General features: G+C 36.8%; 1 protein-coding gene across 1 annotated transcript; it reads left to right on the forward strand.

Moving 5' to 3' along the window:
* The first annotated feature begins 1,945 nt into the window (after positions 1-1,945).
* Positions 1,946-23,355, forward strand: TERB2 (telomere repeat binding bouquet formation protein 2). The gene is made up of 7 exons (XM_059059426.1): positions 1,946-2,009; positions 2,126-2,207; positions 3,001-3,140; positions 5,154-5,215; positions 8,412-8,497; positions 17,450-17,538; positions 23,213-23,355. Exons 1-7 carry the CDS (start codon positions 1,946-1,948, stop codon positions 23,353-23,355), a joined length of 666 nt encoding a protein of 221 aa, XP_058915409.1.
* The last annotated feature ends 3,916 nt before the right edge of the window (positions 23,356-27,271 follow it).

A 27,271-nucleotide genomic window follows, 5' to 3' on the forward strand; every position in this document is an offset into this window, starting at 1 on the left:
ACTTATATGTTCTGGATACCAATCCTTTGTTGGTTATTTGCACTGCAAATATCTTCTCCTATGGCTTAATACTTGTGTCTCATTTACAAAAAAATCCTTCTCAGAGGTCAGAGAGATATTCTCCTATGTCTTATTCTACATGTTTTAAAGGTCTGCGTTTTATATTTCAATGCTTATTTGTTCAATCAACTAAAAGTAACAAGTATAAATTTGCATGCACCTAACAACATAATTTCAGTATAGATAAAGCAGTAATTAACTATAAATAAATAAATCTACAGACAACTTAGAAGATTTTTAACATGCTTCTCTCAGTAACTGAAAGAAGAATCAGACAATATGATTAACAAACTTGACTCAATGAACATATGTTAGAACACTGTACCAAACACCTGAGAACATCCAACAGCTGCAGGGCAATCTTTGTAAACACACACATAACACTGACCATATACTTCAGTCAGAAGGAAAATTTCAACAAATTTAAAAGGATTATAATCACACAAGCTATATTCTTTGACCTTAATTCATTTAAACCAGACATCGATAACAAAATAACGAATCACATGAATTTGGAAATTTTTAAATATTTTAAATAACCCATGGATCAAAAAAACTCCTATTGGAAATCTGAAAATATTTTGAATTGAATGATAATGAAAAATGACATCTGAAAAACTGGCACACAGTTTAAAGGGAATCGGTAAGTCTAACATGCACATATCAGAAAAACAAAGGATGAAACAAAGGATGAAAATCAGTCATCTCTTTCAAGAAATTAGAAAAAGAACAGCAATTTAAAGCCAAAAAAAAGTAGAAGGAAATTATAAGGGCAGAAATTAAGGATATATAAAAGAAATATATGGGAGCATCAAAAATGTCAGAAGTTTGTTCTTTGAAAAGTCTAATAAAAATGACAAACTTCTGGTGAGACTAAGAAATGAAAAGAAGGCACTAACATCAGTAACTAATATCAGAAATGGAAAAGGAACCATTGCCACAGAGCCTGAAGACATTACAAAATATTATAAAAGGTTTTATGGTCAACTTTATATATTTTTGAAATTTTAGATTAAATGGACCCAACAGCAGAAAAATATAGCTTATCAAAACTGATGTAAGGGGCTTTCCTGGCGGCGCAGCGGTTGAGAGCCCGTCTGGCGATGCAGGGGACGCGGGTTCGTGCCCCGGTCCGGGCGGATCCCACATGCCGCAGAGCGGCTGGGCCAGTGAGCCATGGCTGCTGAGCCTGCGCTCCGCAACGGGAGAGGCCACAGCAGTCAGAGGCCCGCGTAACGCAAAAAAAACCCCCCCAAAACAAAAAACTGATGTAAGGTGGGGGGTTGGGGAAACTATAAAGAAAACATAATTTGAACACTGGTGATATATGACTATATTGAAGAATTGTTATTTTTTAAGTTTTTTTTTTTTTTTTTTTTTGCCTGCATCATGAGGCGTGTGGGATGTACCATGTGGGATCTTAGTTCCTGGAACAGGGATAGAAACCCTGTCCCCTGCAGTGGAAGTGCGGAGTGTTAACCACTGGACCGCCAGAGAAGTCCAATGATATTGTTTTTTAAGAAGTCTTCATCTTCTAGAGATTCCAGCTTAAACATTTATAGATGAAGTGATAAAATGAGTTTTGCTTCAAAATAATAACACAGCACAACAACTCTGTTAATACTTAGGGTTTAAATCTCACAAGCACGACTGCCCTGCGTCCTCCACCGAGTCGGGGAAGCTGAGGGGGCGTACTCACAATACCTTGAGCTGGTCCACGCAGGCCTGCAGCGACAAGAACCTTCTTCCTTGTGCCTCAGGCTTTCCCCGCCCATTACTCTGAGAACCAATCATGGAGCAGGCTTCGGAAGTCCGACCAATCAATGATCGCGGCTCCTGGCCCCCTCCCCCACATCCTCGCTTGTGAGGCGTGTGAGGTGGCGCCATGTTTCAAGGGCAGCGGGGTTGGTTCTGCCGCAGCGTCAGCAGCAACCTAAGGCAGTTCTGGGGTAGGAAGCTGGGCAGAAGCGGGTGGGTGAGGTGGGGAGGGGAGCACCCCCTCCTCCCTCTGGTACCTTGGCCGCAGGACACTTGATGGGCTTACCCTGTGTTCTTACCTCCACAGTGGCCGAAGGGGGGACCATCAGTGACCCGAGGGCCGCCGACTTCTTGTTCAGCTGCGATGCCTCACACCCAGACACGCAGAGGTACCTGAAGCCCACCTGGCAGTTCCTTTTGGGTCATGAGGAGCCAGGAGTTGGAGATAGAAGTTGCAGTCCACTAATAAATATTGATAATAGGAAGATACTGGAAACGAGCAAGTTTTCAGTCCAGTCCTAGATGTGCGGGGAGGAAGTAGGGGCGGGAATAGCTAACCTTTCTCCTCTCTTTTCTGCCTCAATGGCATGGCCTCCTACCTGGTCCTTAGATCTTTTCCCGAGTTCCAGTGGTATGTTTCCATTTGACTCTCCCACATCCCCGTGGAGCCTTGAAGGACCCTCATATTCATCATGTTTAAACCAAATCTCCTGATTGCCTCTCATACCTGTACCAGCTGTTGTGTTCTTAAACTTAAAACCTTGGTAGTTTCTTTTGAATAATAACCCCTACCCCCATTAATCCATTACTTAATCCAATTAATCCATGACCAAACACCATGGATTGTGCCCCTGTAAATGTTCTTTGTTCTTCCTGCCACTATCTTAGTATACACCGTAAATTACCTCTTGCCCCCAAATCACAGTAGTCTATCTGAGAGGTTGCTCTGCCTCCAGTCTGTCCACCTGCGATCCCCCTTCACATTGCGGTCCGATTATGTTTACAAAACAGACGTCTGATCACCGTCCTGGCTGATCCCCTTCTCACCCTTTCACTCTCCCGCCCCCAGTCTCCTGATTACCTACCGATAATTCTCTTTCCGTTCATTTATTCTTTGTTTTGAAATGTTGAATACATTCTTGTTCATTTCATAATTTCAAATATTTCCTTTCTTTCTCCCAGAATATATCAGAGTCTTGATTACATAGAAGATAATGCTACAGTTTTTCACGCCTGCTATCTCTCTGCAGTAGCTAATGCTGAAATAAAAAACTCGGTGGCTTTAGGTCATTTCATTCTTCCTCCTGAATGCCTTCAAAAAGGTTAGCAAAGATCTTTCATCTAATCTGTTAGACTGCCAAATCCAGCTATGTCACCCAACTTTACTGATCTTTGTTCTCAGAGATATTTGTGTTTTGTATCATTTAATATAAATAGAAAAGCATGTACTTTGGATCCGATTGCCTTGGGTGTGCATCCTTGCTTTGTTTATCATTCATTCACACGTTCACTGAGCTCTTACTGTGTGCCATGTTTCAACCAAGGTGCTGGGGATTCAGTGGTGAGTAAGTTACGGATCTTGTCCTCACGGTGTTCACTGGCTAGGATCCAACACTTACTAATTTTGTCACCTCCCGAGTTGTTTTGAGGATAAAATGAGATAATATATTAAGTAGTCTGACCTGTGAGTATATAATAAATGTTCGTTGCTAGTTTTGAATCTCACCATTATTTTTCTGGATTTTTTTTCCTGATATTTCAAAATTCAGTGTGATAATAAACCCATATATTTATATTGTTCTTTATATTATTGAAAGTACTTTCACATTAATTATTTCAGCAACCCTATCAAGTAAAGGGCAAGTGAATAAATTGCTTCTGAAATTGGTTCTTTTAGTTTTCCCTGCTTGGAACACCCTTTCTTATCCTGTTCTGTCCAAATCCTACCTATCTTTTATGGACTAACTTTAAATATCCCATTTTTATAGGCCTTGCATTATTATCCAATTCTTGCTGTGTTTTTCGATGTGTATGTGTCCATCCCTAGAAAGACAGACTGAAAGTAGTAAAAATTCCCAGTGAGCAGAGTATTAAAAATAAAACAAAAAACTTGTAAAATGTTTCTACAGAAGAGCTTTGGAAACCCCAGAGATTGGGTTCCTTCTATAGTTGATGTTCTGGTGAGACCTAGTTATAATTTATAAAAATAAATTGTTCTAAGTGGTTATGCAAATAAATAAATGACTGGATAGGAGAATTGATTTACTCAAAAACTGCAAATCAGAGAATACCCACCTTCAAGGAACTTATATTGTGGAATGACTATCTGATCTAATTTTAAGTTATCACTCCTATTAAGTCTTTGTGTTTAGCATCTTACATTAAAATGCATTCAATTTTTTTAAAAAAATCTGTTTTAAATGAAAACATGATCCTTTTTAAAAATGAAAAGTATGCATTATTATCCACCTAGACCAGGATTGTCTAGTAGAAGTGTTAGAGGCAAACAAATGTAAACCACATACTAATTTAAAATTTTCTAATACCCACATTAAAAATAATAAAAAGAGATGAAGTTAATTTTAAGAAATGTTTTATTTAATGTATCTAAAATATTATCATTTCAATATATAATCAGTATAAAAAGTATTGATAAATTTTACATTCTTTTTTGATACTGGATTTGAAATCCAGTGTTTATTTTAAACTTACAGCACATCTCATTTTGGACTAGCCACACATTTATATGTATCTAGTCTAGTGGCTGCTATATTGGACAGCTTAGGTCTAGAGGAATGTTAACTTTTTGTCCTTGAGTGGGCGGTACTGTGGAAACTTTTGAGATCATTGATTTAAGATAATTTCATAGTCCTTTGACACGCTGAGCATTGTAGAATTCCTGTACTGCCACGCCCACTAGACATGTTGCTCATCCAACCTTTTTTTTAACAAAGTAAACTCTTGAATTCTTGAAGCACTCTACAGATTCAGGAATTTTATGCCTTTTATTTTGACTAGACAGTTGTCTCCTTTATTAATGCTTGGCCTAAAGACACTGACATCGGATGAAGATATGTATTACAGCCAAAAAAGTTTACAACAGTGATTCTCATAATGCACTGGAGTCATCTGGAGAGTTTGTTAGAAATGCAATTCCCCAGCTTCTTCTCAATGATCTGGTTCAATAAGAATCTGTATTTTAAACAAGTATCTTAGGTACTTTTGATGCAAGTGGAATAATACTGACTTAGAAATTTGAAACCTAAACAAAATTCAGAAAATTCTACAAAGTTACTTTTTAAAAAACAGTATTGGATTTGTTTTTCTTACTACAGAAATAAGAAGAAAAATTGGTAGTTTTATTTGGGAACAAGACCAACATTTTCTGATAGAAAAGGTAAGAGTAAATTAAGGTGATCGATTAGAATCTACAGTTTCAAAAAATTTTGAAAGCAATGTAATCTTAAAAATGCTTACTTGTGACATGTTAGCACCAATGACCCAGAGTAAGGAATTTAAAGGACATGCTTTTATTGAACATATCTAGTTTGACATTATGTTTACACTAGTACCTTAGTAAAATTGAGATATTTTTGTATGAATAAAACCATTCACATAAAAAAGTTGAAAATTTGAAAAAACTTGAAAATCTCAGTAATATTAAGGGAGTAATAGGTACACAGTATTTACCAGTTCTTTACTGCCAGTGTAGATGCTATTTGATTAATTCCTGTGTTGTACCATTTGTTAAATGTTATGAATAATACCCTTTAATAAATGTGTACAGTACTGAAAGTTTTTTAGCTATTGCCATCCTGCATCAGATTTGCTGACGCTTGTGACTTACTTCAGAATCTTTATGCAAAGCCAAATTTGGGATAATTTGAGCATCCAAAAGAATAATGGATTATAATACATTAAATTTTTTTAAATATAAATTTATTTATTTTTGGCTGCGTTGGGTCTTTGTTGATGCTCACGGGCTTTCTATAGTTGCAGCGAGCGAGGGCTACTCTTCATTGTGGTGGGTGGGCTTCTCATTGCTGTGGCTTCTCTTGTTGAGGAGCACGGGCTCTAGGCACGTGGGCATCAATAGTTGTGGCATGTAGGCATCAATAGTTGTGGCACGCAGGCTCAGTAGTTGTGGCTCCCAGGCTCTAGAGCACAGGCTCAATAGTTGTGGTGCACAGGCTTAGTTGCTCCACGGCATTTGGGATCTTCCTGGACCAGGGCTCAAACCTGTGTCCCCTGTATTGGCAGGTGGATTCTTAACCACTGCACCACCAGGGAAGCCCATACATTAAATTTTTTAAAAATCCGTGATTCCATAGTGATACTCCAAAAGCATAAAGAAAGAAAAAAGGAAGAACAGGGGAAGGAAAGGAGGGGGAAAGGTGGAAAGGGAAGAAGGAAGGAAGGAAGGAAAGGGTGAGATAAGGGAAAATTTCCTTTCAGAATAAAAGGTAATAAACGAAGAAAGGATGATAGAATAGAAAATTCGCACTGTACCACCCCCAGTAAAATAATTGATTTAGGCAAGGGTCATTAATGGGTGTTAAAATCATGATCTAAAATGATCACTTCATTGATGATTACTTATTAATTACAAAGGCAATCAATGCTTGTACCTTTACAATGGAGGGACCTGGCAGACACCACCATAAACAACTGATAAAATTTAGCATCACCAATATTGGAACAGCCTCCTGTTATGTTCAGCTCGATGTGATATAATAAAAAGTACACACTATAGGAATTCCCTGGGTATCCAGTGGTTAAGACTCGGCACTTTCACTGCCATGGCCCCGGTTTGAATCCTGGTCAGGGAAATAAGATCTCGCCCACCTCGTGGTGCCAAAAAAGAAAAGTACACAATATTATCTTGTGTTCTTGTTCAAAATTCTGAATCTAATCATGAGTAAATACTCACATAATTCCAGATTATGGAACATGTCACAAAGCAACTAACTGGCTTAGACTCTTTAAAACAATGTCATAAAAAAACCAAAAAAAACAGGGAAGACTGTTCCATATTGAGACATAACAACCAAATGTGATGTATGAACCTTGATTGGATTCTGGATTTTTTAATTTAAAAAAAGGTAAGAAAGAAATTTTGAGAACAGTTGGAAAAATTTTAATATGCAATGTATATTAGGTGATATTGAGTTAATGTTAATTTTCTTAATTATGATAGTGGTATTATAATGATAAAAGAATGGGGTTTTTTTAAGAAAATGCATGCTAAAGATTAAGGAGTGAAATGTCATAGTATCTGCAAATATTTTCAAATGGTCCAGCAAAAATAAAAAATGAGAGAGAGAGGGCATGCAGGGTGGCAAAAATGTTAACACTTTGTGAATCTGGGCAAAAGGTATATAGTACTTATTGTATTATTCTTTAACTTTTCAGTAAGCTAGAATTTTATCAAAATAAAAAGAGAGAAAACCTCTATGTCTAAAGCCCAGCAATTAATTTATGCATTTTGTATTCCTTTCATTAACTTATTTCTTCCCAAAGTGTCATCATCTGAAAATAATAGCTCTTTTAGTATCGTTGGCTATGTTGTAATAAGAATCGAATATCTAATCCTTGACTTGTCAGAGTGTTTCCAGGGACATGAGTGGTGGTAGAATGGTTATTATTTGATAATAATTATTGAGTATACCAAAAGGCCCTTAAAGATCGTTAATTTAATCATTCTGTTTTAGAAATGAGAAAACTGAGGTAAGAAGGTAAAGACCTTAGTTCACATAGCCAGATATTAGCAAAGTGGAACCAGATTTTCTCAGCTCCAACCCAATCCAATGTTTTTTTCTACTAAAAAATTAGTAGCACATGCCTGTACTGACTGTTGACTCTAGAAATTGTATGATTATACGATAAAGGATTTTGTTCTTTCAAATATTGATTGATGTTGAATATTATCCAATTATAAAAATGTAACCACGGAATATGTAAGTAGAAGGTACTTCATCCAATAGCAATAATAAGGGTAAATCTGGGGACTTCCCTGGTGGTCCAGTGGTTAAGAATCCGCCTTCCAATACAGGGTATGTGGGTTCAATCCCTGGTCAGTTAACTAAGATCCCACATGCCACGGGGCAAGTAAGCCCGTGTGCTCTAGAGCCCACGTGCCACAGCTAGAGAGAAGCCACAGACAAGCCTTCATGCCACAACCAACACCTGATGCAGCCAAATAAAGAAATAAATATTTTTTAAAAGGGTAAACCTAGAAGATAATTTGGGGAACATTATTATTGTTTGGAGTGGAAAATTTCAAAAAATCAGAAAGAATAAAATCAGTCAGTTTTACTATCTAATACAAGCACAGCTAATATTTTAAAAATCCTGGTCTTCTTTCTTTACGTATCTCTAAAAATATATAATATAATTCTGTGTGTGTATGTGTGTGTGTACAAAATTTTGTGCGTTTTCCCCACCAGACTAGATGGGATGGACCTGAGTATATAAATAGTTTTGTGACTCTTGATGTATATTGCCAATATTTTTCTTCACTTTTTAAAAAACATTATTGATTGCATCATTGGTGCGCTGATTTTTTTAAATGTGATTTCTTTTGCTCTCCACAGCATGATGAAGTAACACCAAACGAAATAAAGTCCCTTAGGGAAAGCAGTGTACTAGCAACAGATCACAAAAAAGAATTATCTAAAAGGTACTGAATTTGTATTCAGTATAGACACCTTTGAACACTGACTGTGTGTTTATCTCATTTAATTTTCACAGTCATCTTATGAGATTGATATAATTATCACCATTGCCATTTTACAGAAAAAGAGATCAAGTATATATAGATTAAGTAATTTGCCCAAAGTCATACAAACTTTTATTAAATGGGGAGAAGCAGGATTTGAACTGGGTCAGTCTAATTCCAGAACACATGCATTTAACTATTATGCTAGACTATCCTTGCAGAAAATCAACAAAAATTTTATGTATATTTTGATCACTGTAACATTATTTTTAAAATATGTATTATAATAAGAAAGAAAGAAATATTAACAATAATTTTATTAGGATTGGAAGTTCTGGGTGATTTCCCCCTTTCCAAATTGTTCGTAATGTGGCTACTTTGGTTTAAGAAATTAAAATTATATCTTAAAAGACAGACAGACATGGACTTGCCATTGTGTTAGGGCCAATCTCTGAGAGGCCCCCTTGTTTCAGGCTTACTCATTATCTAGTCCTAATTCCGTATTTTCCAGTTCAGTGGTTTTCAGATGTTCATAGGGAGCATTAACTATATGAAAGTCTGGTATTTAGCTGCTGAAATAAAAGTGATCTTTCTTCAATATAAGAATTAATGAGTTTAATTTATATAGTTTTTTTCCCATAATTTTTTTATACCTTTTGTACCTCCTATCTGTTTTTCTTCTTCTTCTTCTTTTTTTTTTTTGGGGGGGGGGCTGCGTTGGGTCTTCGTTGCTGCATGCAGGCTTTCTCTAATTGTGGTGAGTGGGGTCGCTGAGGTGCCCGGGCTTCTCATTGCAGTGGTTTCTCTTGTTGTGGAGCATGGATTCTAGGCACGTGGGCTTCAGTAGTTGTGGCACGCGGACTCTAGAGAGCAGGCTCCATACTCAGTAGTTATGGCACACAGGTGTAGTTGCTCCACGGCATGTGGGATCTTCCGGGACCAGGGCTCAAACTTGTGTCCCCTGCATTGGGAGGCAGATTCCTAACCACTGCACCACCAGGGCATCCCCTGTTTTTCTTTAATTTGAAATAAGTTATTATCTGATTTAACACGAAGTTTTATATTTAATTAAGTTTAGTAAACTATTGCTTCATGGTCCTATGACTTCTAGATAATCCACCACTTGGGTTTGAGTATCCATATTCTAGGTCTTTGGGAGCTCTATTTATAGCACTCCTTTGAACTTATTATGGTTTCTGAGATAAGAAACTGGTAAGGAGAGGAAGAAAAATGAAATAGAAGTAGGAGAAAATGGTTATCCTAAGTGACCTTGTAAGAGAAGAATGGGAAATAGAAATTTAAAAGTAACTCCCAGTGATTCACTTGACTTGGAAAGATATCATATATATATATATATATATATATATATATATATATATATATATATATATATATATATATATATGGTTTTTGTTTTTTTTTTTTTCCGAGAAATGGTTGTCCTGGGACTTCCCTGGTGGTCCAGTGGTGAAGACTCCACTCCCAATGCATGGGGCCCAGGTTCGGTCCCTGGTCAGGGAACTAGATCCTGCATGCTGCAACTAAGAGCCTGCATGCTGCAACTAAACTATCCCACATGCCACAACTAAAGATCCCGAGTGCCGCAACTAAGACCTGGCACAAGCAAGTAAATTAAAAAAGAAAAAAAAAAGAATTAAAAAAAAAAGAAAATAGAGGGCTTCCCTGGTGGCGCAGTGGTTGAGAATCCGCCTGCCGATGCAGGGGACACGGATTCGTGCCCCGGTCTGGGAAGGTCCCACATACCACGGAGTGGCTGGGCCCGTGAGCCATGGCTGCTGAGCCTGTACATCCGGAGCCTGCGCTCCGCAAAGGGAGAGGCCACAACAGTGAGAGGCCCGCGTACCGGAAAAAAAAAAAAAAAGAAAAAAAAAGAAAAAAGAAATGGTTGTCCTGCAAAATGCAGAAGCATAAGGAAAAGATTGATAATATGACTACCAAAAATATTTTAAACTTGCACATGGAAATAAAAATACCATAAACCAAGACAAAAGAAAAATATATACTTGAAAAAGTATTTGACAAAGGCTATTTTCCTTAATGTACAAAGAGGGCTTACAAATCTGGGGAAAATATGTCCAGTATTTTCCAATAACAACAACAAAAATATACAAAGGTAGGTGTCTACTTAGAGCCTTTTTCTTTGTGGAACCACCAGAGGGTGCAGTGCAAACATAGATAAAATACACTTTGTCCCTACTCAAAGTTTATTTTTTTGGCATGCTACTAGTGATAGCAAACACTAAGTGGTGAACTAGTTTTTGAACACTTGCCAAATAAGAGACATTTGTGAGCTAAGCAGTTCACAGTATTTCATTTGATTCTCACAACCTTATAAGATAGTTAAATAGCATTAGCCTCGTTTTACAATTGACACTGACTCTAGCTGATCCAGAGTCCAAACTCTTAATCACTATGCTGTTTTTCTTTCCCAGTATGTTCCCGGGTCTTCTGAAAATGGCATGAATTTTTGCTTATTTTTCTTGTTCTTAATTATTTTATTATAAATATAATGTATGTAATTTGTCAAAATGGAAAATACTAAAAAAAAAACTACTAAAAAAGAGAAGAATAAAGAAAATTTAAATTATAAGCAAACCCACCACTCAGATAACCACCATCAACATTAGTACATTTCTTGCTAGCTTTATACAGACATACACATTAAGTAGAATTGAGGTCAGACTGCAGATATAGTCTGTCTCTTGATTTTCCATTTAGTATTCTATGGGCAGTTCCCCATTTTGAAAAGCCTTATTTGATATTATGATTTGTAATGGCCATATATGGCATTTAATCTTATTGTCTGTTTAACCACCTTCCTTTAATTTTAAAAAAAACTTACAATTTGTTACTCTTGTGGTACCTTCATGAACGTCTTTAAAAATCAATCTTTCTCTACTTTTCAGGTTTTTTTTTTTTTCTTTTGGCCGTGGCACGTAGCTTGTGGGATCTTAGTTCCCCAACCAGGGATAGAACCCAGGCCGTTGGCAGTGAAAGCACAGAGTCCTAACCACTGGACTGCCAGGGAATTCCCTTGATAATTTTCTTAATGTAAATTCTCAGATGTGGAATTTACGGTATTAATGAGGTATGAGTGTTTTTAAAGGCCGTGATTCCTATTGTCAGTTGCTTCCCTCAGAAGTACAAATTTAGGGCTTCCCTGGTGGCGCAGTGGTTGAGAGTCCGCCTGCCGATGCAAGGGGACACGGGTTCGTGCCCCGGTCCGGGAAGATCCCACATGCCGCAGAGCGGCTGGGCCCATGAGCCATGGCCGCTGAGCCTGCGCGTCCGAAGCCTGTGCTCCGCAACGGGAGAGGCCACAGCAGTGAGAGGCCCGCGTACCACACACACACACACACACAAAGAATAAATGCACAGAAATCCATTAAAAAGAGAATATAATTAAAAAAAAAAAAAAAAGAATTACAAATTTAAAACCACCACCAGTGTTGGTCTCACCACATCCTCATCAGTATATTGAGTATTAATAAGAAGGCTTGTGCTAATTTAATAGATGAAAAATAGCATCTTGTTTTAATTTGTATTTTTCTTTGATTACTAGTAGGTTTGAATCTTTTTGAATTTATTAGCATTTTACATTTTCTTTTCTGTGACTTGTTTTTATCCTTTCTCCATTTTCTATTGGGAGTCTTATTGCTTTTCTTATCAACTTGTCTGACATTTTTAGCAATATTATCCTTTTGCCAGTTTGTCACATTGTTTCCTCAGATTGTTCTCTGGCTTATATTTTTAAGAGATACAAGCTTTGAGTTTTTACATTGTTAAACTAATCACTTTTCCTTTATTATTTCTTCTATCGCTTTTATGTTCAGAAAAGTCCTTTCCCATTCAGATATCAAATTGGTTTTTAATTCTGCAGATATTTATTTTGATATATGTTAATAGGTGAAGATCAAAGTTCATTTTTGTCTTACAAATAAGAATTTTCCACCAGTTTTTTAAGAATAAATCTATCTCCAACTGATGTGATTTCCATTCTCATATGTTGTGTTTAATGTGTCTCAAGATCTGTGTTTAGACCATTTGTTTTATTCCATTAATCTATGGATCTATTTTGATATCAGTACAATATTCTTTTATGTTATATAACTTTATGTATTTTAATACCTGACAAGGCAAGTAAATACCAAACTCATTACTCTCCTTTTATTTTTATTTATTTATTTATTTATTTATTTCAAATGATACTGTTTATATGTGGAATCTAAAACAATGATACAAATGAACTTATATGCAACACATAAACAGACCCACAGACATAGAAAGCAAACTTATGGTTACCAAAGGGGAAAGGTGGGGGGAGGGATAAATTAGGAGCATGGGATTAACATACACACCCTACTCTATATAAAACAGTTCATCAACAAGGACCTACTGTATAGCACAGGGAATTTTTTTTTTTAACATCTTATTTGGAGTATAATTGCTTTACAATGGTGTGTTAGTTTCTGCTTTATAACAAAGTGAATCAGTTACACATATACATACATACCCATATCTCTTCCCTCTTACGTCTCCCTCCCACCCTCCCTATCCCACCCCTCTAGGTGTTCACAAAGCACTGAGCTGATCTCCCTGTGCTATGTGGCTGCTTCCCACTAGCTATCTGTTTTACATTTGGCAGTGTATATATGTCCATGCCACTCTCTCACTTTGTCCCAGCTTACCCTTCCCCCTGCCCGTATCCTCAAGTCCATTCTCTAGTAGGTCTGCATCTTTATTCCCATCTTGCCCCTAGGTTCTTCATGACCATTTTTTTTGTTTTTTAGATTCCATATATATGTGTTAGCATACGGTATTTGGTTTTCTCTTTCTGACTTACTTCACTCTGTATGACAGACTGTAGGTCCATCCACCTCACTACAGATAACAACTTCGTTTCTTTTTATGGCTGAGTAATGTTCCATTGTATATATGTGCCACATCTTCTTTATCCATTCATCTGTTGATGGACACTTAGGTTGCTTCCATGTCCTGACTATTGTAAATAGAGCTGCAATGAACATAGGTTGCTTCCATGCCCTGAGTATTATAAATAGAGCTGCAGTGAACATTGTGGTACATGACTCTTTTTTTTTTTTTTTTTTTTTTTGTTTGTTTGTTTTTTTTTTTTTTTTTTTTGCGGTATGTGGGCCTCTCACTGCTGCGGCCTCTCCCGCTGCGGAGCACAGGCTCCGGACGCGCAGGCCCAGCGGCCACGGCCCACGGGCCCAGCCGCCCCGCGGCACGCGGGATCCTCCCGGACCGGGGCACGAACCCGTGTCTCCTGCATCGGCAGGCGGACTCCCAACCACTGCGCCACCAGGGAAGCCCATGACTCTTTTTGAATTATGGTTTTCTCAGGGTATATGCCCAGTAGTGGGATTGCTGGGTCATATGGTAATTCTATTTTTAGTTTTTTAAGGAACCTCCATACTGTTCTCCATAGTGGCTATATCAATTTACATTCCCACCGACAGTTGAAGAGGGTCCTCTTTTCTCCATACCCTCTCCAGCATTTATTGTTTGTAGATTTTTTGATGATGGCCATTCTGACCGGTGTGATACTCTCCTTTTAAAAATCTCTTCCTTAGTTCTTCATGCCTACTTATTATTTTTCTATTTTCAAATTTTAATTATTTTTAATAGGAAATATATTCATATGGTTCAAAATCCAAGATACACAAAAGGGGAAACTATGAAATATACTGGCTCCTAGATAGCCAGTTTCCCTCTCAGAGGCAGCCAATGTTTTCAGTTTCTTACATATGCATATACTAGCTAATTCAAATAAATATTCTTTCATTTTTTCTTTTATTCACAAATAGTAATATTCTATAAACATTTTCAGCACCTTTCCTTTTTTCTCTTAATAATTTACATTGGAGATCATTTCATATTACTACATAAAGAGCTTTTTCATTTTTGTGCTGTGTAGTATTTTATTGTATCGATTTACCATAATTTATTTAACTAGTCTCCTATTTTACTGGACTTCCAGGTAATTTCTAAGTTGCTGTTAAAAACAGTGGTTCACTGATTGATCATGTAATGTCATTTTGCATGTGTGTGAATGTCTTAAGGGTAATTCTTAGAAGGGGAATTGCTAGGTCAAAAGGTATATACATTTTGTATCCATGATACAATCATTGTCAAATTGCCCTCCATAGAGGTTAAACCAGTTTACATTCCTATTGTTTGTGTATTTAAGTACCTTTTCCAGGCTAGGGTAACCAGCCATCCAGGTTTGCTTGGGACTGTCCTGGTTTTAGCACTGAAAAGCCCATGTCCCGAGAAACCCCTCAATCTAGAGTAATCTGGGATGGTTAGTCACCAATCTTTCTTCTATACTTTCTCCAACACAGTGTGCTAACATATGTTTTGGTCTTTCCTAATCTGATAGATATAAAGTAGTATCTCACTCTAGTTTTTTGTCTGAATTGCCATTATTATGAGTGAGGTTGAATGTCTTTTCATATGTTTAAGAACCATTTATAGTTCCTGTTCTGTGAACTGTTTGTTCATATCCTTTGCACATTTTTCTGTTGACTTTTATTTTTATTTTTTTGCAAGAACCCTTTACGTTTAGGAGAATGAAATTTTTTGTGAAATAAATTAGTTATTAGCTTATGTTTGTCTTTTGACTTTAAAAATGTTGGTTTTTGCATGCAGAAATTTTTTACTATATGTATTCATTCTTATTAATATTTTCTTTAATGGCTTTTTGAGTTTTATGTCATACTTAGGAAAGTCTTCTCTAAGATTACTGTTATTATTTTGCTATGGTTTCTTCTTAGTGATTTCTTTATTTTTAAATTCAAATCTTTGATACGTTTGGAATATATCTTGGTGTAAGATATGAGGTGGTGATCCACCTTCTTTTTTTTTCAGATAGTTACCTACTCTTGGCTATTGATTGAATAATTCATCTTTTCCCCCACTGTACTTAAATGCCACCTTTATCCTAGGTTAAATCCACATAAGTATCTCGGTCTATTTCTGGACTTTATATTCTATCCCATTAATTTGTCATGCAGCAGTGCCACTCTGTTTCAATTGTTTATAATATGATTTAATATCTAGAGCTAGTTCCTCCTCCTTACTCTTTTCCAAATTTTCTTAGTTACCTATTCTTCCTGGTTTACTTTTCCATCTGAGTTTTGGAACCAGCTTGTTCATATTAAAACAAAAACATCTGTTGTTATTTTTAGTGACATTATGAAAAAATATAGATTAATTTAGGGAGACTTTGATGCTGAATCTTCCTATATGAGAAAATGGTATTTTTTTCCTTACTTGCTCAAGTTTTCTTTTGTGACCCTTAAAAAACACTTTCATATTTCCTTCATATAAATCTTATACTTCTTTTAAGATTATTCCTAGTATTTTTTTCATTCTGTTGTAAATTTGTTCTTGCCTCCTATTAGATCTTCTAACATGTGATTGTTCATGTGAATTTTAGAATTATTTTTTTTTAAACACTAAAATCCCTTTGGGATTTTATTGAGAATTGTATTAAAGTTGAGAAGAATTGATGTCTTTATAATTTTCAGTATTCCTATCCAAGGCAATGCTTTTTTGTTTTTCTTTATTTTTCTTTTCTATATCTTAGTAAAGTTTCCTGATTTTTCTACAGATAGAATCAGAAACTGCTTATTATGTTATTCCTAGATTTTTATGAATTTTGTTGCTATTGTGGATTGGATCATTTTTTTCCTTCATTAGTTATTGCTGACATAGAAAAGTCATTTATTTGAGGGTATTTGTCTTGTATTTACCCACTTGGAATCTTTAAGATTCTAAAAATATTTCAGTTGATTCTCTTGGCTTTTCAGGGTACACATTTATATCATTTGTTAATAATGAAACTATTTCTTCTTCCGTTTCACTATATAACTCTTCTATTTCAGTAGATATCTCTTCCATTTCTTTCTCTCCCTTCCCCCATCTCTTTTTGCTTGGCCAGAATTTTAGAGCCATGATAAATAATAACAATGATAATGGGTATCCTTGTTTAGTCCCTGAGTTTTCTGGGAACGTTGTTTTGCTTTATTTGTAGGATCTCATCATAACTGAGCTACGGTTTCTTTTAGAAGAGTTTAGATGAACTTTAACTTTTAAACAAATTGAAAATAAAACCTTTGTTATCACTAACTGTAATTTTAAATTTTTTAGGAAAATATATTTAAGGATGACTCCAATTTTTTATTAAGGTTTTTATTTTCATACAATTGTATTATCTATGGATTATATGTAGTCTAAATATAGTAAATTGTTATTTGGCAGTTAGAAAATAGGATATTTTAGTTGAAAACTGCTTAGCTCTTTAAAAATTAGAATATAATTAATTATATACTGTACAACCACACTCAGCATAATTTAACTTCTTTTCTTTTTAACTCAGAAGTCACTTAGTATACCTCATGATTTTCCCAGACATCATTTTTTATTTATTTTAAAGTGTGGAAGTACGAATTAATAGAGTTCCAATTATTTGAACACTGAATAATAATAAATGCTGTGATTATTTAAAATGGAGCCTTTTCTTTTAACATATTTGAGACTACATATGTATATCTGTTTTTTATCTAATTATAAAGTATTATTGCATTATTATACTTTCAAGAATATTGAGAAAAAGACCCACATCTGTATTTACTCAGTAAATATTTGTTTTATGAAGCAGCCCAGAAAACCAAAAATATCTATATGGGCCCTTGTATTACTTAGAAGCACAAAGAAGTTTGTAGTTAACGTTTTCACCCAATAAGACTGAAGTCTGATGACAGAGCAATTAGATTGCTATATATATTGCCTGGAATCATTTCTCATTTGTAAAACAAGTCCAAAAAAATATAAACATGAGTTTCTATATGTTTCTATATTTTATAGCACAGAAAAGCATTTTATAAGGACTCCAGTTGTAGAAAAGCAGATGTACTTCCCTCTTCAGAATTATCCAGTGAACAACATGGTAACAGGTAATTTAAAATAAAATTGAGTCAACCCAAGTAGAGAAGAAACAAGGGAATATTTTGTACAAAGTAGAGCCCCCTCTATTATACATGCTAATAAAAGACATCATTCACATGTTAAATAAATTAATCTGCAGAACTAATCCAAAGATAGGCCCCATATTTTCTGTGTTAAAATGTTGGTCTGTCCTGCCCCTAGATGTAGGGAATAGATTTGAGGACATGGGGATGGGGAAGGGTAAGCTGGGACGAAGTGAGAGAGTGGCATGGACATATATACACTACCAAATGTAAAATAGATAGCTACTGGAAAGCAGCCACATAGCATAGGGAGATCAGCTGGGTGCTTTGTGACCACCTAGAGGGGTGGGATAGGGAAGGTGGGAGGGAGACGCAAGAGGGAGGAGATATGGGGATATATGTACATGTATAGCTGCTTCACTTTGTCATAAAGCAGAAACTAACACACCATTGTAAAGCAATTATACTCCAATAAAGATGTTAAAAAAAAAAATCCTGGTCTATAGGTAAGGTGAAAACACACCCCTGTTTACATAAGACAGTCCCAATTTATGCGTGTTGTCCTGGCATTAGCGTTTACTCTTTTATTTTTTAAACATCTTTATTGGAGTATCATTGCTTTACAATGGTGTGGGGTTTTTTTTGTTTGTTTTTTTTGTGGTACGCGGGCCTCTCACTGTTGTGGCCTCTCCCGTTGCGCAGCACAGGCTCCCGACGCGCAGGCTCAGCGGCCATGGCTCATGGGCCCAGCCGCTCCGCGGCATGTGGGATCTTCCCGGACCCGGGCATGAACCCGTGTCTCCTGCATTGGCAGGCGGACTCTCAACCACTGCGCCACCAGGGAAGCCCACAATGGTGTGTTAGTTTCTGCTTTACTCTTAAGTGTCCCAATTTGGAAGATTAATTGTATGGACAATTCTAATTGTAGTTTCCTTTGAGAATCTGATGAAACATAGGTCCCTTTCCCTAAGCATACACACACAAAAACATAACATACAAACTTTACATGTAATTTAAAGAGGCTCACATATGCCCAGAAACCCTTTCATGGATCACCTAGGTGTCGATGGACTCCATATTTGGGTTTCCTAGTGCCCAACATAAAGAGAAGACAGCTAACTGAGGCTGACATTGAAAGGGTGCAAACAAGGGAACTAGTTGAAAAGCGACCATTGGGATTTGGATATTGCTATGTGAGGTGAGATAAGGAAATAATATTTGGATAATTTGATCTGGGTAGTATTCAGCAGGGTCATCGATAATTTTAAAAATAGAGGTTTTAAAAAAATTGTTTTTAAAACACTGCAATTAAAAAGTATAGGCTTTTGACATTTCATTATAAAATCATTTGTACATTTATCATTTTTTCTTTATTTAGCAGTGTCAAAACTACCTCTTGCAACTAGTTCACAAATTCCTAAGCGTCTTCTCTCATATTACTGTTCCTTCTAACCAATTTGTCTAGCCATTTGTTTTATTATTTTTTTCTTCTGTTCATTTGAGTGATATAAAATAGCCTTCAGAAAAGCACTTCAAAAAGAACTTTTAATGTGTAGTTTTGGGCTGAGTGTTGGAGACATCAAAGAAAACTTCTATTCAACTGTGATAGTAGAAAAGTCAGTTTTGGAACTCTTAGGAGCAATTGTTGACTCCAAAGGACAATGAACTAAGTAGAAGTACAGTTGACCTTTGGACAAGGTGGCTTTGAACTATGAGGGTCCACTTATATGAGGATTTTTTTCAATAATAAATGCTACAGTTCTACATAATCCTCAGTTGGTTGAGTTTGTGGATGTAGAACCACAGATAAGAGGAACCTTGAATCCCCAGGGCTAGCTATATATTATAAGTGGATTTTTGACTACAGGGAGGGTTGGCACCCTTAACCCCCACCTTACTGGTGAGTCAACTGTATTTAAGTACTATTCAGATAAAGTGTAGGTACCTTAAACCATGGTTGTGGTATAGTACTGGTATTGATTTTGCTTCAGACAGCTCCATCACCAGGTACTAAATATCTTTTGTTCATTTGGACTTACCAAGTATTTGATAACATATTATAAAGATCAATGATAAATATTAAAATCAGCCACACAATAAAGACAAATGCTTAGATTTGGACAAGTAACAGTGTTGCTCTATGTTTCATTGCCATCTGACTGTTCAAAAAGACATGACAGTGTTATATAAAAACAAACTAAAAAAGAACTGTAAAAATAATTATTAGTCAGAATCTTTAAAGTATAATTTTAACCTGTGGTAAGCTGGTATTGATTTTATCAGTAGAAGTAAAATTTTTGATTTTTAAATTTGTGCAATTGAATAATTATCTTCCTTCTTTATATTTCTACATTAAATTTTAAAATAACACTTTCTTGGAAGAAAGCTTCATTTTTTGAAAGATAATTCAGGGACTTCTCTGGTGGTCCAGTGGTTAAGACTCCATGCCCCTTAAGACTCCATGCTTCCATTTCAGGGGGCACAGGTTTGATCCCTGGTTGGGGAAGATCCTGCATGGTATGGCCAAAAAAAAAAAAGATAATTCATTTGTCTTTAATTTTGATGTGAAGTGACAGTCCTTTTTTTTTTTTTTTCTGTTCGCGGGCCTCTCACTGTTGTGGCCTCTCTCCCTTGTGGAGCACAGGCTCCGGACACGTAGGCTCAGCGGCCATGGCTCACAGGCCCAGCCGCTCCGCGGCATGTGGTATCTTCCCAGGCCAGGGCACGAACCTGTGTCCCCTGCATCGGCAGGCGGACTCTCAACCACTGTGCCACCAGGGAAACCCTTTCCTTTTTATATCATGCCCATCTGCTTGTACAGGAAGAAATAACTTCTTGTTGGGAAAATTATCTTGTGTTAATTGAAAATGTAGTGAGTGAGAGTTCTAATTTAGGCAGTGGTATCAATTTTTGTGACTATACCTTGACTGTCTCTTCCTCAAAATCGGTTGAGTTCAACTCAGTGAATGTTAAATCTCTTAAAATAAAACTAATTAGATGTTTGGTTTTAGAAAGTACAAGTTGGAGCTATACTGTAGAACAGGGTTTCTCAGTCCTGGAACTGCCAGCATTTTAGGACAGGTATTCTTTGTTGGAGAGGGCAACCCTGGCCATTGCCCACTAGATGCCAGTAGTATCCCATCCAGAAACCTGCCCCCACCCCCGTGACCCCCAAGTTGTGACAACCAAAAATATATTCAGGCATTACCAATGTCCCATAAAATATCAATGGATTTTTTTTTTTTGGTCTGTTTTTTGTTTTTGACTGGAATTAAATCCTCTAGGTCTGATATCACTGCTTATTACCCATGATAAAAAGTTCTGATTAACAGCTACATGTGTGATTAATAAAAAGAAAAAATTACTACTAATAATAAATATCTTACAGGCAAAATTTTTTAAACAAAAACTCTGATAATCAAAAGTTTGGGAACTTATAGTAGATACTATATTCATTATCTATTGCTTTGTAACAAACTGCTCCAAAACTTAGCAGCTTAAAACAATGGACACTTACTATTACATAGTTTCTGAGGGCCAGGAATCCAGGAGCATCTTAGTTGGATACTTCTGTCTCATAATCTCTAATAAGGTTGCAGTCACGTTGTTTGCCAGGCTGCAGTTATTTCAAGGGACAGCTAGGACTGGAAAATCCATTTCAAAGCTCATGCATGTGGTTGTCGGCAGGCCTTGGATTTTTGCTGGGTTTTGGCAAAAGGCTTAGACTCCTCACCAAGTGGACTTTTCCATAGGGCTGTTCACAACATGGTAGCTTTCTTTCCTCAGAGTGCGAAATGCAAGTGGGAGAAAGAGTGTGCCCAAGACAGACAGAAGCCATGTCTTTTTTATATCCTATTCTCAAAAGTGACATATCATTACTTCTGCCAAGGGCTACTGGTCATATAGGCCAATCCAAGTACAAAGTAGGAGGAGACTACACAAATTCGTGAATACCAGGAGATAGGGATCATTTAGGGCCATCTGGGTGGGGCTAGCTACCACAGACTCATATGGAATTGTCCACCAAGAATGCCTTTCCTAAGAACTCTCTTTTCTTCCCAATTCACTTGGGTTACGTTTTCTAAAACATGAGCTTGCTCCTACCCGCAACCGCAACCGTTGGTTTGGGAGTAAATACCTGATCTGAGCTGGGCCAATCACAGTTCTTTGTCTGGATTTCTAGACATGGAATGCAGCAAGTCATGTCATTCTTATTCAAGTGACCGTAGTTCTAAGATATAAAACTTAAGAGCTATCAGCAGGCATGTTTTCTACCATGTACGGAAAGCCAGCTTGTGTCAAGAGAGGAAAAAACTGGAGATTAGTGACATGGCCGTGAGAGCTGGTGCTAGTTATTTCTGACTCCCAGCAACATGTTTGTTATTTCCAACTCCCAGCAATATGTTTGCCTTCCTCATAGTTTGATTGATATGGCAATGTCCTTCCAGTAAACTCCTCTTTTGTTTAAGCTAGTTTAAATTGGATGTATGTGAACTTCAGCCTAAAGTCCTAACTACTCCAAAACTGCTACAATAATACATTTTTATGCGTAAATGTCCTTCTTTACCTTACAGGAATATTTTTATTAATATGGTAATTATTTAAAAATTTTCTATCCTCACACATATCTTTAGAAACTTCACACAGTGTATATGTGCAATTAATTAAACATTAATATTTTTATGTGCTAGTTTATTTTACACAGAAATCTAGCCATTAGGCAAAGACCATGAACAATATGGAGTATAGTAATTGTACTTTAAGAGATTTTCTGAAGTAAATGGCTATGATTAAAATATCTTTAAAGATACGAGTCTGTTTTATATGATTAGCTTCATAGTTAATTTTTTAACTGTGAATTTATTATCTATTATAATAAACAATTAAGCTGTATAGATAGCCTGGTGATAATGGTGGTGGTCTAAATTCAATCATCCCTGAGCTCTACCAGAATTTTTTTCATACAGTATCTACTTTTAAACCAGGTTTCAACTTTAGTATAAACCACAAACACATATTACACATGAAACATTATCACTCAGATGAGCAACTGCTATCAAGGAAATATTGCTTAAAGTCATTGAGTCCTTAAGCTCTCCCCATTCTAGGTTTTCTTTTGATTCTCATATCTATTTCAGATTATTAATGAGATCAGAATTACACCTGTAACCTTTGTTGACCAAGCAGTGATAACAATTTTCCTATTAATTTTTCACTAAAGACTGTTATCTCAGTGATAGCAGTGCAGGAAAGTGTCACTTGCTCTACTAGGGAAGATGGGCTAGCTGTTTGTGCTGTTAGTAGCTAGTTGGATAGGTAGTTCTAAGTGATTACATTCTAAGCCAGACACATGTCCCAGTTATTTTGATCTAGGTACTTTTATGTTCCATCCCCAACCTGTACATTACACTCTCTGTAGTCAAAGTGGCAGATCAAGAATCTGTGTTTTAAAAGGAGGTAGAAGGCTGGGGGGATAGTGGTGAAGGGGGGAGGAGGGTGTTCCCTGATAATTATCAAGTTTCACAGAGAATCTTCTCACTGGTATTTCTTCTTTTTACTTTTCTAAAAACATTCTTTGGGAATCTTAACTCTAATAAATCAAAGACATTGAAAGCAGATAATATGATAGAATTTCCTATATATATATTTTATTCTGTAGGTTATATATCAATTGATGCCATGAAGAAATTTCTTGGGGAGCTACATGACTTCATTCCTGGAAGTTCAGGTTATTTGGCATACCATGTTCAAAATGAAATTAACATGTCTGCTATAAAAAACGAATTGAAGAGGAAATACTAAGTTAAATATTGTTCTTCTATCTTGGCATTTATTTTCTGTAAAATATATCCAAAGATGTACATAATTTTAAATTTGCCTCTTTGGGACAGAGGGATGGGGAAATGGAGAAGGAAGAATTCTTTCTTCCTCAAAATGTATCTTTAGGAAATTCAGATTTATTTCGCTCTGTGTTTTGACATTTGGGCTGGACTTTTCCCCTGCTTGTAAGGTTATGTCCACAAATTCTGAGTGCACAGTTGTTACGGAGTAATTGTCAATGAAACATACTTAATAAGAAGTCTTAATTTCTCTCTCTCTGTGTCAGATATTCTTTTGGCTTTAATGTTCTATTAATTATGCATATTTTTTCTAGGTTTAACGTTGTAAATGCTAAGTTTTATGATTCTGGTCATCTTATTTTGACTAAAAAATTAGAACGTGACAGTTAAGTTTTGAATTACTGTTTCTGACTTGAAAAATATGTAAGAAAGTAAAACATTTTAATAATTCAGACTTCATGTATGGACAGTTTCTGATAATAAATGTATCAGAAGTGATTTAATGTAAACAAGTGTTATGTCTTCTGAAATGAACCCACAAGGCGCCATAGAATCACAGTGCTGGAAAGGACCTTAGAGAATGCTGAGTCCAGCCTGTTTGTTTGTTTGTTGTTTTTGTTTGTTTTTTGTTTTTTGTTTTTTTCTGGTACGCGGGCCTCTCGCTGCCGCAGCCTCTCCCATTGCGGAGCACAGGCTCCGGACACGCAGGCTCAGCAGCCATGGCTCACGGGCCCAGCCGCTCCGCGGCACGCGGTATCCTCCCAGACAGGAGCATGAACCTGCGTTCCCTGCATCCAGGCGGACCCTCAACCACTGCGCCACCAGGCAAGCCCAGCCTGTTTGTTTTTAGTGAGAAAATGAAGGCCTTGAGAAGGTGTCTTGCTTAGAGTGACTAACTGGGAGCTAACCCAGGACTGGAACACAACCCTCTTGATTTTCCAGGCCAGTGCTTCCCCACTCTCCCACATGGTATGTGCTGTAGTCTATGTCAGATATAATAGCAGATCTGCAAAGGGGACTCAGAAACAAGCCAGCATACTTGGCTTGTCTTTTAAATAAGCTGAAATAGTGTTGAGATTTAGTGATTTCAAGAAGGCAGATTCTTATCTTTATTCATATGATCATGCTGTGTAGAATCTGGTAGGTTTATTACATTTTGGAGATTTGTAAATGACATACCTATGAAGCTATGATCTTACTAAAACTGTACTTTCTTCTAGGAAGTGCATACCAGTTGTAGAATTATCTGAAGAAAATGAACTTTTTTTAGTGTTTGGATCATTTGTGTATATGTGGGCCCCAGACTTTCTCTCATGACTCAAATTCATAATACAAAATTTTAACACTAATCTCAGCATCAGCCGAGAAAGTTCTGTTTTTCCCGTATGGTAACTTTTCCTTATATATCTTCATAGTTGTGGTTAAATTCTTCTGAACACCTAAGTATCAATTATCTTTTTCCTGAAATGTATTAAATATCTCTCCTGAACAGTTTATCTTAGTCACATCCAGTTGATTATGTTTCTTATGTAAAAACCAAGCCTGTCTGGGTATCTTGAATTGATTAAAAGGATTAAGTAAATTTACACCAAGTTATGTACTTGGGATTTCTTGGGAGTGTTCAAGTATTTTTCTGACATAAGTAGTATGCATGTATTAACAAAGTAAATAAAAAATTACAACAAAAGTGATTCCCAAACAAAAGTGATTATATCTTTAAGTGTATATAGAAAAGGTCAGATGCAATATATATGCTTGAAATAGAACGAGAAGCAATAAAATCAGTTGATAATATAAGCCTTTCAGGAATTAGAAGCATGTGAACAAATAAAATAGGCAAAGATAAACTGTTTTGTTAAAAATCTATTGTCGTCTTTATCCATTCATTTGTCGATGGACACTTAGGTTGCTTCCATGTCCTGACTATTGTAAATAGTGCTGCAGTGAACACTGGTACATGACTTTTTGAATTACGGTTTTCTCAGGGTATATGCCCAGTAGTGGGATTGCTGGGTTGTATGGTAGTTCTATTTTTAGTTTTTTAAGGAACTTAAATGGGAAGTGAAAAGCAGTATGATTTTTTCATTGATCATTTAAACTGTTTCTTTTTATTTGCCTTTCTGTGTCTGATTGCCTCTGGCTCCCATTTTATTTAAAATGCTGCCCCACATTAGAACTTTTGGTTATTTCTCTACCCTTTTGCAAACATGTCTCCTATGACGCTTTTCACTATTAGGCATAGTCATTCCTCATACTGTTTATTTAGTGTGTAGTTCTTAGTTCATCTTATTTATTTCATCCTTCGTGATCAGATAATTTTTCTTTCTAGATTTTGGTAGGGTTTTGTGTCATTAGATAAGCTATGAGTCGTTGGCAGAGTCTACTACTAACTTCTGGATGTCTGTTTCCCTTTCTTCCATGATGACAGAACCCCTAATTTCTATCTGGGCACATGCTACCTAGAATAAAGATGATATTCTCAGTTTCACTTGAAATTAAGTATAGCTGTGTAACAATGTTTTGGTCAATGGATGCACAGTAGAAATGGCATCTGGGAACTTTCTTTTTTTTGTCCATGCTGCGTGGCTTGTAGGATCTTAGTTCCCTGACCAGGGCTCAAACCCAGGCCCTCGGCAGTGAAAGTGCCAAGTCCTAACCACTGGACCACCAGGGAATTCCCTGGGAATTTTTCTTAATGACATCTGGCACGTCCCCTTTGTTGCCCTTTCCCTTCCACTCATTTTTTCCTGCTTCTTTCATCCTGTTGCTTGGAATGGGGATGTGATAGCTACTATTTGAACTGTAAAAGCATACTCTACGGGCTTCCCTGGTGGCGCAGTGGTTGAGAGTCCGCCTGCCAATGCAGGGGACCACGGGTTCGTGCCCTGGTCCGGGAAAATCCCACATGCCACGGAGCGGCTGGGCCCGTGAGCCATGGCTGCTGAGCCTGCGCGTCCGGAGCCTGTGCTCCGCAACGGGAGAGGCCACAGCAGTGAGAGGCCCAAAAAGGAGCCTGGAGTCCTGAGGACATTGTGGAGATATTTGCCACTCCAGCCCTGGGTTGCCTACCTCTAGACTTTAAAAAAAAAAAAAAAATCTATTTGTTTTTGGCTGCGTTGGGTCTTTGTTGCTGTGCACAGGCTTTCTCTAGTTGCAGTGAGTGGGAACTACTCTTTGTTGTGGTGCGCGGGCTTCTCATTGCGGTGGCTTCTCTTGTTGCGGAGCATGGACTCTAGGCACGCAGGCTCAGTAGTTGTGGCTCGCGCGCCCTAGAGTGCAGGCTCAGTAGTTGTGGCGCACGGGCTTAGTTGCTCCGCAGCATGTGGGATCTTCCTAGACCAGGGCTCGAACCTGTGTCCCCTGCATTGGCAGGCAGATTCTTAAACACTGCACCACCAGGGAAGACTTAGAATTTTATGTGACAGAGAAATAAACTTCTCCTTTGTTTATGGCACTATATTTTGTGTCTCTTACTGCCAAACTAACCATAAATGAGGCTTAAGAACAGGGTACTGACCTTGTTTTATGGAAGATAATTGTGTGGAAGATAGTTCTTTACATCTGTAAAGTATTAATCTTGAAGTTATAAAGGTGACCTTAGTGACATTACATGTCTATTAGATTTACAGCAGCTTTAGTAGAAAATAATTCTTTCAAATGGAATATTTGGTTACACTGTTACTCAGCAGTGTGGAAAAACTGAAAATGACCTCAGTATTTAATAATGAATTAATAGAATGGCACCTTAAATCATATTGTATCAATGTAATGGAATAGTAATTTTTTTCTTTTTAACAGCTTTATTAAGATATAATCACATACCACACAATTCACCCATTTAATGGGTACAACTTAATGGTTTTTAGTATAGTGACAGA

This window comes from Kogia breviceps, chromosome 3, assembly GCF_026419965.1.
Source record: "Kogia breviceps isolate mKogBre1 chromosome 3, mKogBre1 haplotype 1, whole genome shotgun sequence".
NCBI classification, from domain to species: Eukaryota; Metazoa; Chordata; class Mammalia; order Artiodactyla; family Physeteridae; genus Kogia; species Kogia breviceps.